This window comes from Peromyscus maniculatus, chromosome 4 (genome assembly GCF_049852395.1).
Source record: "Peromyscus maniculatus bairdii isolate BWxNUB_F1_BW_parent chromosome 4, HU_Pman_BW_mat_3.1, whole genome shotgun sequence".
In the NCBI taxonomy this organism is placed as follows: Eukaryota; Metazoa; Chordata; class Mammalia; order Rodentia; family Cricetidae; genus Peromyscus; species Peromyscus maniculatus.
This window is the reverse complement of record NC_134855.1, coordinates 54436690-54451105: the sequence shown is the minus strand read 5'-3', so window position 1 is coordinate 54451105 and position 14416 is coordinate 54436690. Positions and strand designations below refer to the sequence as shown.

Sequence of the window (14416 nt, the reverse complement as noted above, 5' to 3'; positions counted from 1 at the left end):
AGCACACAACATGACTCGTCTTCTTCTATTTTGGGCACAACTGGTAATGTCGGCTCTTCATAATTCCAGATTGCTTAGCTCCCTAGCTCCTCAATAAGGCAACGCCAATGAGTCCCAAAATAACTAAAGTCAACTTTTGAACCGTGACCCAGGACACCCATGAATCAGCTGGATGGCAGCTGCTAGGGCAGAATTGGGCAGCTGAGACCAGAGATCAGGGAGCAGCCAGCCCCTTCTTCTGGCTGTCCTCAGCTGACCAAGGGCATAGCTGATTCCACAGCAGAGGGGCAGACCTTACGTTTAAGCCCTTAGCTGATTCCACGGCAGAGGGGCAGACAAAACTCATTCTAAGCCCTTAGTTCTTTCCCTGCACCACACGGGAGGAAGGGAGAAACTAGGAGATAACACATGCAAAGTACTACTTAGATAGTAATAAAAAGCAGTTTGGGATAATCTTAATGAGTGGAGGTTCTCATGACCAAAAGATGAATGCAACACAAACTAAGTACAAAAGACCGTTTTTAAAGGAACTTTGACATAAACAAAGAGGGCTTTAAATCTCAAAAAGCAAAGAACACGGAATTCACTCCCAAGTGCCAAGAAAAAAATACTTTCAGAATCTTCCCTCGAGGCGAGAAAGGGTGATATTATTAATGTGTCACTGTTAGGTTTAAACTTCTGCTTAAAAAAGTTAAATATTCATGCACTAGTTTGAGATCTTTATGCCCTCTTGAGTATAAGCATAAAACATACCTTCTCTAGAACATGCAGAGTTGGTAGCTTGTTAAACAGTACAGACACAGACATGCAGAAAGCTGGTCACTATGGACAGAGCTTGCACAGTTACAGTATTTACTCACTTCAAGCCGAATTCTAAATCAACCTGCAAAACATGTCCTTCGAGCTACTTACATCAAGTGGTGCCTTTGAATACTTTAACATTCCATTATCCAGGACAAAAAAGCGCTGCAAGAACCAAATACCCCTAGTTACTGTTTGTACTCTGAATTACACAAAGCATTTGCAAGTGCACGTTGCCGGTTGCTTGGCATTCAGCAGTTAAACATGTTTGATGACTCTGATACATGGATTCAGTGCATCTGGCCCCAGTCAGTCACAGGAAGTGGGTCCAAGTTCCAGTAGAGTGCTTTTACACATGCTAGGGATGGAGTCCTTTCTCCATGGTTTATCTTCACCAGGAGGAGGTCTGAGGACCTGCAACTCAGGCTTCCTAAACGAACTGTATTAGGACATTATAAAAGTGAGGGAAAAAAGCCGGGCGGTGGTGGCGCACGCCTTTAATCCCAGCACTCAGGAGGCAGAGGCAGGTGGATCTTTGTGAGTTCGAGGCCAGCCTGGGCTACCAAGTGAGTTCCAGGAAAGGCGCAAAGCTACACAGAGAAACCCTGTCTCGAAAAAAAACCAAAAAAAAAAAAAAAAAAAAAAAAAAGTGAGGGAAAAAATAACCTGGAGAGATCATAGCAATGCTGTAAAGATTTCTATACTATTCTGCAGGGAAGTATTCCCCCAGGAGCTAAACTCCTGAATTTCCCATGGACACTTTCCAAAAACTCTCATGGCTGTTACAGAAGCCATTACACCAGATCCATTGCTAATAAATTACCTACAAGGCTTAAGTGACCTTGGCAATATGCATGTATTTTCTCCTTGGCAATATGCTTGTGTTCTACTATTAGTAAAGGAGATTAAATATTATTTCCAAGCCACATAAAGAATAAAAAAGGGGGCTCCCCTGTATCTGGTAGTTGATGGTTACAAGGGAAGGGAGAATTACTTTTTCCTTGGGAATGTGGCTACTGGTAGGTTGTCCATGCTCCAGGGAACAGCCTCAAAGTGGGCCCAGTGAAATATACATATATTACAACAAAAAGGGACAAAGTTGGTAAGAGGATGTGCTGAGGTACTTTATGGGGGGGGTGCTTGGGGGAAATTGGGTAGGAAATGGGTGGATATGATCAAAATACAATGCATACATGTGTGAAATTCTCAAAAGATAAATAAAAAAATGTTTTTTAAATGAAAGAATTAAAAAAGATGGTGGGTAGGCGATCGTCTGCCCTGAGGTCTGCCTGGTACAGTATGAGTGGATTTGCCATTTTTTAACTGCAAACACTGAAGGACTCTCTAATGTTAGTTTCCTTTCTGTGGGCCATTCAGAAAAAAGTCAAATAGCTCTCAGGAGCCAGCCATGCTGTGGGCCCTTTTTCCAGCTCGGCACATGTAGGACATCCTTTTGTTGCTGGAATTTACTCTGCTGGGACATTTTTATGGGATGCATGAACTCACAGCTGCTGAAACAGCAGAATGCCAGGTCCCAAAAGTCATCCTGCCTAGAACCCACAAAGGACCACTGGAATCCCTTTGTTTGGGATTCTTGAAAACAACAGGTACCTGCCAGAATAAATAAGTTCCACACACAAAAAAAACCATTCAATTGCCTATAACTTGGGCATTCAAATGGGCTGATGCTTAATCAATACTTAGTGGTGTTAGGGAGAGGAGAAAGGGCTCTGGGTGATGCTCTCTCTGTTTCCATGGGAAATATCCAAACACACAGTCCAGAAGGAGTCCGGAAAGATGTCAGTCCACAGCCATTTTGCTGAGTCAAGAACGTTAAACTGAACCTAGAAATTCATTTTTTTTTTTAAATGTGGTTTTGGCCTGCTTTCCCAATTTCAAGTTCCTATTAAAGAAGTCTAGCCAGGAATAACTTACAGGATGTCACAGGAAAGAGCTAAATAAGACTACCAGTGAGGAGACAGATAAAAGCTGACGGAAGCCCAGGACCTGGTACCACTGCCTAGATGCCTCCCAAACAGATCAAGCCAATCGACTGTCTCACCTATTCAGAGGGCCTGATCCATTTGGGGGCCCCTCAGTTTTTGGTTCACAGCATGAGGTAGCTGTTTGAAACCTGGGACTTATGCAGGGACGCTTAGCTCAATCTGGGAGGAGGGGACTGGACCTGCCTGGACTGAGTCTATCAGGTCGATCTCAGTCCTCGGGGGAGACCTTGATCTGGAGGAGGTGGGAATGGGGGCTGTGCTGGGGGGAAGGGGAGGGGGGCAGGAAGGGAGAGAACAAGGGAATCTGTGGCTGTTACGTAGAACTGAATAGTATTGTAAAATAAAATAAAATTAAAAAAAAAAAAAAGCTGACAGAAGGCAGAGTCAGGCCTAGAAGGAATCACTTGCTGGCCACATTCAAGTTCGAAGAGGAGGGAAGTCCTTGGTATTGGGGTATATTATGGGCTAGAGAGAGATAGTCTCTGACAAGGGAAAGCTGTATTAGATGGAAGCCCCTCTGGCTGGCTTTCATGCTATTCTAGAGACATGTAGAAGCGGCATTTCTCCTCTGCCCATTTCTTTAAAGAAATTGTCATCCACACCTCCCTGCTTTGAGTCAGCTGGTGGCTGGCTCAAGTGTTTGACCGTCTACTCTGAGATGAAATCCATCAGCAGAGGTGCTGAATGTATGAAGCTGCTCCTGCAATGAGGTGACAGTCACCAAGACACCTAAGCAAAGGGGTTCTACTGAGAACCCAAGAGAGCTTTCTCCCCAGTGCCACAAAATGCATTTTCTTTTCTCCTCCTCGAGTCCTCTGTCTCCCCTTTCTCTCCTCTCCTCTCTGGGTTTTTGTTTGCTGGTTTTGTTTGTTTTCAAGGTTTCAAACTCACAAGCTCCAGTGACCTTTGTTTCCCTCTTAATAACAACTAAAATCTCTAGATGATGCTCTCAGCCTCAATCTGATTGGGTGATTACCTTGTGCCAGCCCTTCAAAGGCCATTTTCTTTTCTTCAGCATAAATCCCTCGTGCCTGTCTGGTTTCTGGACATTGGTTTGGCCTATTTTCAGCCCTTCTATAATTTCCCAGCTGTCAGCTTCCTGAGAGAAAAGAAAAACAAATCATTTACGTTCTGTGCTTAATGATACACATTTACGAGGACTCCTAGGCAGAAAAGTCACCTGTGATGCCGCCCTCGACCCAACAATAGGGTGAGTGACATGCTGAAGCTAATTGTAGCATCAAAACAAGTCACGCACTTTCAAGTGAAGCTCCTATGAGTTTCCCAGGTAGACCCAGAGGCATGCAGACTCCAGGAGAGGCGCATGGGCAACACTCTGTTTGCTTGGAAGTAGAAAGGAATTTTGACTTCCTGCACTCAGAATGTTTAAGGTACATTCCTCCCCTCCCCCCCGCCCCCCCCCCATGATCCAGGGCCACAGAGGGGCTTTAAAGTTTTAAAATTAGACATCTGACGACAAATATCCAGTCAGTGTGTGGAGCAGGCTTTCTGTGTGGAAATGGGAAGGCTGCAGGGGGTCCAGTGTGGAACACAACCTGCTGTTAACACTGAGCAGCATTGTGGTCCTCCTTCTCCCCACAGCAGCCCTGTGCATCTCCAAGTGTGCATCTCCAAGTGTGCATCAACACTTCCCTCACCAGCACATACCAAGAAGTCCAGGCTTCCCAAGAGGCGTGCTCCCCTGGGAGCCCACGGAGACAGCACAGCTACAAGGCTAAGCATCTGGATCCTAGATCCCTGGAAAAGCATATGCTTAGCATACGCAAAGGCCCTAGGTTCAATCTCTCCAACAGCAAGAATAAAAAAAACCCAAAGTAAACAAATTAAAATAAAAAAACACATTGGCTCTAGAGTCTCACTCTTCTCTTCCTGTTAGATAACAGATTCAATCAGTTTCTTCCCTCAATAGACATGTTTTGTTCATATATGGTACTAGTTTTTTTTTTAAAGCATCATCAGCATTTACAGATGATCACAGATCTAGCAATAGTCTTTATTTTTTCTATTCATTCATTCATTCATTCATTCATTCATTTTATGTGTCTTTTATATCATGTATCTTGATCCTATTCATTTCCCTATCCCTTCACATCTGCCCTCTGCCCCTGCACACACTCCCAAATAAAACAAAATTTAAGAGTAAAAAGGAAATAAAATACGGGAAAAACTTAAAAATCTCATCATGGATGCTGCAGTGTGATACAGTGAGTCGTGATGTGAACCCCTTTGTCCTTATATCTTTACTTGCAAGTATTCATTGCAAAGCGTCATTGGTCTAGTTCAGGGCCTCTACTACTCTATGGATACTGGGCTCTTCCTAGGGTTCCTCCTGGATATCATCTGTTGTTGCCCTGTGTTGTGGAGATCCTGCAGCTTTGGATCAGCAGGTCAGGTCCCTTCACTCACTCCAACAGATCATAGATGGGGTGGTTGATGGGTCGGGCCAAGTCATATCCTTGTGTCTGGGCCTGGGCAGCTGTAGGGTTGGGTCCCCCAGATGTGAAATGGGGATAACTCTCCCTTGCTTACATCTTCGGGGCTGGCTCACCCACACCTGTGCTAACACGGTTGGCTCTATTGTACGGTCCTGGAGAGGTGCAGGGCCTGCTCTCCCCGAGTGCTGCAGCTGGTGGGGATCAGGGAGAGCTTTCTCGCTCTTATGATTACAGGGTGAGCTCTTCCACCTGCCTCAGGTGTTGATAGGTGAAACAGAGGATGGCAGCTCTTCCCACCCCCCATGCTGCCACCATACAGGTAGGTAATGGGGACAACTCTCCCATGCTCACAACTTTGAGGCTGACTCGTCCACACCTCTGCTAACAGGGTTGGCTCTTTGTGCTGCCCTGGCATGGTGCGGGGCCTGCTCTCCCAAGTGTTGCAGCTAGTGGGAGTCAGGGACAGCTCTCCCACACTTATGACCACAGGACCAGCTCTCCCCCAGGCCATGCCACCACAAGACAGAGGAGAAATGGGGACAACTCTCCCATGCCCACACCTCCACTAACAGGGCTGGCTCTATTGTGCTGACCTAGTCTGATGCAGAGCCAGCTCGCCCAGGTGTTAGCAACATTCTTACCATCCCTGATTCCAGAGTGCACCCAGAACTACCATATGTCTTCTTAACAAAGAAAAGTTTCTTACTTCCCTTACAAAACTTTGTGCAGGGAAGGAAAATCTCTGGTCTCAGTGTAACCAACTCCGCAGCCTCAGCTTCAGAGGAGTGGATGCTCTATGCCCAGATCAGGACAGGCCTTTGGAAGTGGCCCACCCCCAGCTGCTCTGGAAGCTGCCTTCTGAAAAGACTTTTACCTTAGATCCCTACATAAAGGGCAGAGTGTAAATGGCTAGAGTGCTGTATCTCAGGCTAGACCAAATCTGCATTTGTGAGGCTCTGACAGTCTTGGTGCCATTTTGGGGCACAGATATGGGGCATGGTATGGGTGAAGAGGGTCGTGTTCACCATCTCTTCCCCCGCTTCCTCATCCTCGAGGCTGCTGCTTGCTTTGGGGCCAAGTCTCATCTATGCTAAATCAAAATATGTGTGTCCAGGGTGGAATTTTCTCACAAGTTTTATCAGGAGATAAAACACAGAGAACGGTCAGTCCTGTCTCTGAAAAGCCCACAACCAGCACCAAAGCCTGCATCTCACCTAAACCCAACCCCACAGCTGCCTCACCCGACCTCAGGAAAGAGCCTAAAAGCATCGCCATTTCCTCACATCCACAATCGCTGCTGAGGAATGAGCCATATATCATGCCTTGTGGGTGTCTACTTGGCAACACTGTGCATTCTTTCAACGGTATGCAACAGTTCGAGATGTGGGTTTCTGCTTGAAGATAATTCTGCCAGTAACTGTGATTGATCTGAGTTGCATGTGGTGGTACACATCCTTAAAAATCCCAGCACTCAGGAGGCAGAGGCAAGTGGATCTCTGTGAGTTCCAGGTCAGTCAGGGCTACATAGAGAGACCCTGTCTCAAAACAATACAACAAATGATGCTGTAATTGATCTGTGACTTAGATATAAACATGTTTCTGATGAGGCAGCTTCGGGCTGTGTACCACGTCATGTTTTTTGGCTCACAAAAGCAGAGGTAGAACTATCCCATAACCCCAGGTACCATGTGGAGGCTCTGGAGTCCTCTTTCTTAATACTGAGCTGCAACTCAAGAGTAGAACCCTATTTATGAACAGTGTGAAAACACAGAAAGTTGTAAATTCTGAAAGAAACCATCAAGGACCCCTGGCTTCCTGCTCTCATCGGAACAGTAACATTCCATAAAAATGATGGTCAAAATCAAGGAATTAAAAATAAGAGCAACTTCCCATGTGTGTAAATATAGTCACTGGACTTCTGTCCTTAGTAATATGTGTGTTGTATTTGAAGACATTTCTATCTACATTCTATTTAAAAGGGTAGTGCCCCCTCCCTTGACCGTCCTTCTGTCTGATGAAGAATCAATCTCTCTATGACATAAAATGGAAACATTTAGTAACAAGTACAATTCTATCCCCTTACTAACTAAAGTCAAGTGTAACACAGACTCATCTCTTTGTTGCCACAGCTCCTGATTTCTGTTAGAGTGGTTTTCTTTCCTTCTTGGGAGAGCTGGACTAGAGACTGGGAAAGAGGTAAAACAGAACAGACCCCAAATGAAGTTCCTTTCCTAAGTGAAATCCGGAGGCTCTGAGCTGGCAGTGCTGTTTATTAGAGCACAATGTTCCCGAGTCCAGCAAAAGAAACAGAAAAGACTTCTAATCCAGTTCTAACAATCAGATAAGCTGACAAAGAGGCAAAGCATAAAAGCAGAGCACAATAGCCCCACCTATTTCAATTATAAATGCTGTGGATGATAAGGTTACAAATAAAATATGTAGGAAAGGAAACAACTCATTCCTACGCAAGACAGAACCTTCCGAATTCTGTTTTCCACAATGCCGAAATTTCTCTTTCTCACTTAGTGAATTAGGTACATTGTAAGAAAATTAAAATAATCTTCTAAAAATCAAATAGTGTATTTTTCCTGAACTTGCCATTATTATTTATTAATTAAAACAGAACTAGAAACAAGAGCCCTAAGATGATCATGTCAGTACCTGACCAACCTCAACCCCCTCTAAGTTAATTTAGTAATTCTTTCCTTTCCGTGGACTAGAGGTCTTCTCTTGCCTGATGGAATAAATGTTGTAACTTGTAATGCCTTCAAAGTATAAAAAGTACAAGATAGTCTATGGGTGGGATGGGATAAGTAAAGATGTCTCAAGAGCTGAAAACAAAGAATTTAAATACATCCTGAGCCAGGACAATGCCTTGTTCAAAGCCCTCCTGCTAACCAACACCCAGGAAGCCTGTTCCCTCCAAAGGCTCTGAAGTGGTGAGAAGCAGTGGATCCTGGGTGGGTACCAACTCTTAGGAGACCCCAAGATCTGCCCACATGTGCTGATGTAAAAACAAAAGGGTCTGTTAGTCCTGTAGCAAGATTTAAACAGAGGACAAGAGAAGCCTGGGGAGTGAATGCTGCTGGTACTCCTAGCCAGGACCCTCCTTTGGGTCAACAGACCCACACCCTAGCTGCTGTGTGCTGGCAAGCTGTAGCGGGTGGATTAGACCTTTATGCTGGAATTATGTGGACAGTGAGGAACTCAATACCCACTTTAATGATTTGGAGGCTGGCTGGGAGAATGTACAACACATGAGAGTTGTTCACTAAGTGTTAGCTTTTCCACGACCCCCATCTATGTATTTTTCATCTTTTCACTAGCTATAGAGGATGGACATTTCAAAAAGAAATGATGATTATATCTACCAAAGATGTAGTCTCTATTTTTGTTCAAATGGAGGTCTGTCCTCTTATTTCTAAGTTATTTTTTTAAAGATGTTTTGATTTTTAACTGTGTGCAAGCATGTGTATATACGCGTGTGTGCAAGTACACACATGTGTGTGCTTGTCACTTATGTGCAGGCATTCATAGAAGCCACAAGTGGGTAACTCATCCCCTGGAGCTGGAATTACAGGCAGTTATCAGTGGCCAAATGTGGGTTCTGAGAAGCAAACTTGGTTTTTCTGTAAGAGCAAAAAGCATTTTTATCTGCGGAGCCATCTCTCCACCCCCCTCTAAATTATTTTTATAGTTTAATAAATATTTTTCTCTACCTCTGACAGAATAAAATTTGTAGCTTGTAACATCTTCAAAGTATAAAATACAAGTGTACATATCCACAATACTAAGGCAGTATAGTAGCATGTTCTTTTCTTAAAAGTTTAGGTTTTAGCCGGGCGTTGGTGGCGCACGCCTTTAATCCCAGCACTCGGGAGGCAGAGCCAGGTGGATCTCTGTGAGTTCGAGGCCAGCCTGGGCTACCAAGTGAGCTCCAGGAAAGGCGCAAAGCTACACAGAGAAACCCTGTCTCGAAAAACAAAAAAAAAAAAAAAAAAAAAAAAGTTTAGGTTTTATATAGGAAGTGAAGCGTCAGGATCAGTTGTACACATTTATAACTAATCATCTTCAGGAAATAAAGCTGTTTTTATGTGAACCTGAAATCTTCATGTCTTCTCTTTTCACAGTCTTTCCATCAGGGAACCAGCTCATTCATCTGCCCTGATGAACATCTCACGGGGATGTGGACGAGTGGAGGCCCATCTTCTCTAGGGACTTTGGCATTTTAGATGTAAATAACTTTGGATGCTTCCCAAATCTGAGGGAGAACAAGCCGAAGAGGAAGGACCCCTGGCTTCCACGATGCAGAAAGAGACTTACCCTGTACTGTTCTCCCCAGAGTCACTGCTGGAAGGTAGACACCAGACAGAGACAGAAGTCACAATGTGTGATGGCCACTTGGTGTAGGCACCCTTGGCCCTTGCAGGTGAGGTAGGGACGGACAGCATGGGTTACAGAACTGGGCAAATCTAGTTTGTATCCCACCCTGCTACTTAACAGCTTTTTTTTTTTTGTCTTAGGAACACCCTGAGTTTCCAGTTTCATTAAATGTCAAAGGGGCTACTTTTCAAATGTGATAATGTACTGAAGCACTTCGTATACAGTACTAGTATACAGTACTTGGACAATAATGATTGCTGGATTGGTGATTTCTTTTTCCCACATTAATTAACCATGGAATTATTTGCTTATCCCTCCAAGAGCAAATAACAATGTTTTTCTTTATTTCTTTCCTTCAGATACTTTTAGATCTTCATCACATATAACCTTGGAAATTCAAGGGAAATATAATTCTTTCTATTCTCCCCTCACACAAGGCAGAAGAAGTCTCTGTACAGGAAGCAGAAAAAGTGGCAGAGAAGCCTGACAGTTGGCTTCACAGCTACCTTAAGAGAGTCAAGAGTCCATGCTATTCACAGCTCACACTGGGTGACCTGTGAGAGCCATCACACCATCACTGACCTTGGAGAGGGGGATGGGCTCCGGCTCTAGCAGCTGCCGACTGACAGACGGCTCCGTGCCTGAGGACGCTGTTCTCTCCAAGACGTGGATACTCTGCAAATGACAGAAACCCACGTAGGGTGAGAGCCCCATCCTCACATCGGTGAACATGGGGGAGAGATCGTAGGGAGCATGGCAGGGAGATGCCAGGAGATGGCAAGTGTCTTGTAGGCCAAGTGGGAGCGAGAAAGTAACAGCAGCGCACGTTGCCTCTCAAAGTTTCCTGCGACCGTCCTCCACGGTGTTGGATTCCACCTTACAAGAGTCACAGGAGTATATCCTGGAAAAAAAATGCTTTACAACACAGGAAAACTGAGTATGTCTGATGATGGACAACAACTTAGATGCATCACCAACTTCATCGCCCCCAAATGTTGTCAGAACCACAAAACGTGAAGAGAAACTTGACTTTGCCAACAATGTAGCATGTAAGCACATAGGCAGGGCATGAAGGATTAACTCAAGACATTTGAGCAGGAAAGGGAAACCAGATTCTCCGATTTCCAAATCAAGACACACACAGAGATCAATTTGGCATAAAGTGCACTAAACATGAGTTCAGCATCTATAGATAGCAGCCGACTGTTAAAATGTAGCCTCCGTTTCATGGACCAGAAGGATGAAACACCACGTGACCCACCCCTGGCATCTGGAAAGTAGCCTCCTGCATGCTTGGCACTGAAAACTGGCATCAAATTCTTCTCTACTTGACTTTGGGAATAGTTAGGCTATTTAAAAAAGCTCATTCATCTTGAATATTCACTATATATACAATACAATGCATATTAAAATGAGCGAAAAATCTAACCCTCACATTTTGTTGACTTTTTCAAGGCACAGGCAATCATTGAAAACATTTACCAAGACACAGTAATAAGTGTTTTTATTATCACAAGTATGTTGTGGTGTGTGTGTGTGTGTGTGTGTGTGTGTGTGTGTGTGTGTGTGTTACTAAAAAATGAAAGCTACCAACTGGTACCAAGTATTATGATTGGTAAGTAAATTCTAAAATAAACTATTTTCCTCTTTAACCTCTAGCACGTTAACAGAGAAGCCAATATTTCTCATACAAACTTCCATCCTGTAATTCGCACTTTAACAGAAGCTGAGCGCCACTGTTTAACCTAGAATTAACCCAAGTCAATACCCAGAATTGGCTTCAAAATCACATTAAAAAAAAAAAAAACAAGCATATTCTCCAGGCTTGCATTTATAAGTGTTCATTATTATAAATGAAAATTCTTGAATGTTATGTCTTTAGTATCAGCAGCTATGAAAGTTTAGTTATACAGCTCATCTCAGATTCTAGTTAGAGTGCTTCCTGGAGGTAGGGCCAGCTCATCTGCACTGAGAATCACCATTTTATCACTGTACCCCATCCCACAGCTCTGTGGTAATGCAGTGGAGGAGTAGATTTTTAGCATGCAGAGAGGCCTAGATTTGATTCACAGTACCCCAAAAGGTGGAGGGGGCGGGGAAGGTTCTTAAACATAACTTCTGTAATGTTTAGGCTTCTCTTGGAATTGTAAAAAGCAGAACTTAAATACAACAGAACGTCTGACGACATTTAATGAATTTAACTTTTAAACTCCCATCTCTTGTTTACTGGATTGAAAGCTCTGGTCAACTGGGAAACATCAAATTTGTCATTAAATCTGCAATTACAAAACTAGATCTTTTCATATAATTTCTCTCTCTCTCTCTCTCTCTCTCTCTCTCTCTCTCTCTCTCTCTCTCTCTCTCTCCTTTGAGACAGGGTTTCTCTGTGTAGCTTTGCACTTTTCCTAAATCTCGATCTGTAGACCAGGCTGGCCTCGAACTCAGAGATCTGCCTGGCTCTGCCTCCCAAGTGCTGGGATTAAAGGTGTGCGCCACCACCGCCCGGCTCATATAATTTCTTTTAAGATCTTTGTTCGTGCTAAGAATAGTCTTCTCAAGCTGACTATTCTCATTTTCTTTCACGATGGCTGGGAAACATACACTATCTTGAAGGTTTTAAGCATGTTATATAAGTGACGTAGAGGGTTACATAGACATGTTCAGCAAAAAATAAAGCTTCCTCTCAAATCTTAAATTACAACTTAATTTCTAGGTCGTGTGTGTGTGTGTGTGTGTGTGTGTGTGTGTGTGTGTGTGTGTGTGAGAGAGAGAGAGAGAGAGAGAATGAATGTGTGTGTGAGACAGAGAAAGAGTGTGTGTGTGAGAGAGATAGAGAGACAGAGTATGTGTGTGTGTGTGTGTGTGTGTGTGTGTGTGTGTGTGTGTGTGAGAGAGAGAGAGAGAGAGAGAGAGAGAGAGAGAGAGAGAGAGAGAGAGAGAACTGACCCAAAGCCTTGTGAACATGGGCAAGGACTCTACCCCTAAACATCACCCCAGCCTGCTGAGGTACGTAGAGCACACTGAGGTGGGAGTGCTTACCCATCCCCTGTTCTCCCCGTTCAAAGGGAGCTGGTGCATGAGGAGCTCGGGCCAGGACTCTTGAACATAGCCTTCCCCGCAGCTCTTCAGACTAGAGTTCACAGGGTTCAACACCTCCTGGGCAGCAAGAGGAAACCTGCCCACATGACTGTCCGGTGGTTTCCTCCGTGCCAATAAGAGACAATGAGACTCCGCATAACAGCTGAACAGCTCAGGACAACTCACCCGGAGAAAAGCATGACTCCAAAGGTCTGCTGAACAGGGCTGCTTGTCACTTAAGGTTGTTTCAAAGATGCAAAGCAATTGCTGGGAATATCTTAGGCTGTGGCTACAAATTCCTGCGTAGACCCACTTTCCATTAGTGCCAATTTTAGTGGCACTAATAACTAATGCCACTAAAATTGCTCACCTGGCCCTCTGTTATTACTTGCTTCTCTTTCACTGTGAAATCGCTGACTGAAAACAACTTGGGGAGGGAAGGATCTATTTGGTTTACACTTCTATGTCACAGTCCATCCTTGAGCGAAATCAGGGCAAGAACTCAAGCAGGAACCTGGAGGCAGGAACTGAGATAAAAGACCACGGAGTAACACTGCTTACTAGCTTGCTCTCCATGGATTGCTCACTTGGCTTCCTTTTTCCTTTTTTCTTTGTTTTTTTGAGACAAGGTTTCTCTGTATAACAGCCCTGGCTGTCCTAGAACTTACTCTGTAGCCCAGGCTGGCCTCGAACTCACAGAAATTCACTTACCTCTGCCTCCTGAGTGCTGGGATTAAAGTTGTACACCACCACTGTCCAGCTCAGTTTGCTTTCTCATATGCCCCGAGACCACCTGACCATGGGGTGGCGGGCCCTGAAGTGGGCTGAGCCCTCTTGCATCAATTAGCAGCAATTAGTAAAATGTCCCAGAGACATGTCCACAGGCTGATGTGATGGAGACAACTCCTCAACTGAAGTTTCTTCTTTGCAGATGACCTAGTTTATGTCAAGTTGACAAAACTACCACCTTATTATCTAGTGTGTGTGTGTGTGTGTGTGTGTGTGTGTGTGTGTGTGTGTGTGTGTGTGTGTGTGTATTGCCTTCATGTGTAGTATGTGTGCCTATGGAAGCCAGAGGTCATCTTCACTATATATAATTCCTCAAAATGCCAATCCTGTTTTCTGAGACAAGGTCTCTCCCTGTAACCTGCGTCACCAGGTAGGCAAGGCTAGGCTGGTCAGCTAGCCCCAGGGACCTACCTCTCCTCATACCCAAAGGCCAGGATTACAAGCATGCGAAGCACATTTGCCCAGCCTTCTGCGTGCATGCTGGGGCCAGGATCGGGCCACTGTGCTTAGTATTCTCATCTCCTCAGTCCCTCAGACAAATTCATACTTACAAATTATATGAAGTATTTTCAAAGGAAAGTATCCAAATAAGTTAGGAGGCTCCAAGAGTTTTCATTATTCTTGTAGCTACCAGGCCGGACTCTCTCCTAAGTGCCGTGTGTTTAAGCACACAGCACAGTACTTCAGTGGTGTTAGTAACCTAACTGGGTAGTGTTGCCACCAACCAACAGTGAACTCCCATATCGCCCCCAACAATCTTTGCATGGATTATTTCATTACATCTCAAGCTTTTGTACCCAGATAAACTTATTTTATGATTAACTGAACAGTGAGGACAGAGAGCCAGAGAGCTGCAGTCAGTAAGCACCGAGGTTTGATTCGAGATTTGATTCAGGGGCCCAG

The 14416-nt window shown here is 44.4% G+C and overlaps 1 protein-coding gene across 16 annotated transcripts in view; it reads right to left on the bottom strand.

Moving 5' to 3' along the window:
- The window catches only part of Osbpl6 (oxysterol binding protein like 6), a 202367-nt gene that overhangs the window by 55881 nt on the left and 132070 nt on the right, over nt 1-14416 (bottom strand). For 15 of the 16 annotated variants that reach the window (XM_006972473.4, XM_042275501.2, XM_042275506.2 and 12 more), the window contains 3 exons: nt 10229-10321; nt 3784-3906; nt 913-966 (listed from right to left, as the gene is read on the bottom strand). In XM_006972473.4, coding sequence (XP_006972535.2) covers nt 913-966; nt 3784-3906; nt 10229-10321 — 270 coding nt within the window. The remainder of the gene's footprint in view (nt 1-912; nt 967-3783; nt 3907-10228; nt 10322-14416) is intronic. The other variant, XM_076569726.1, reaches the window with a different exon arrangement.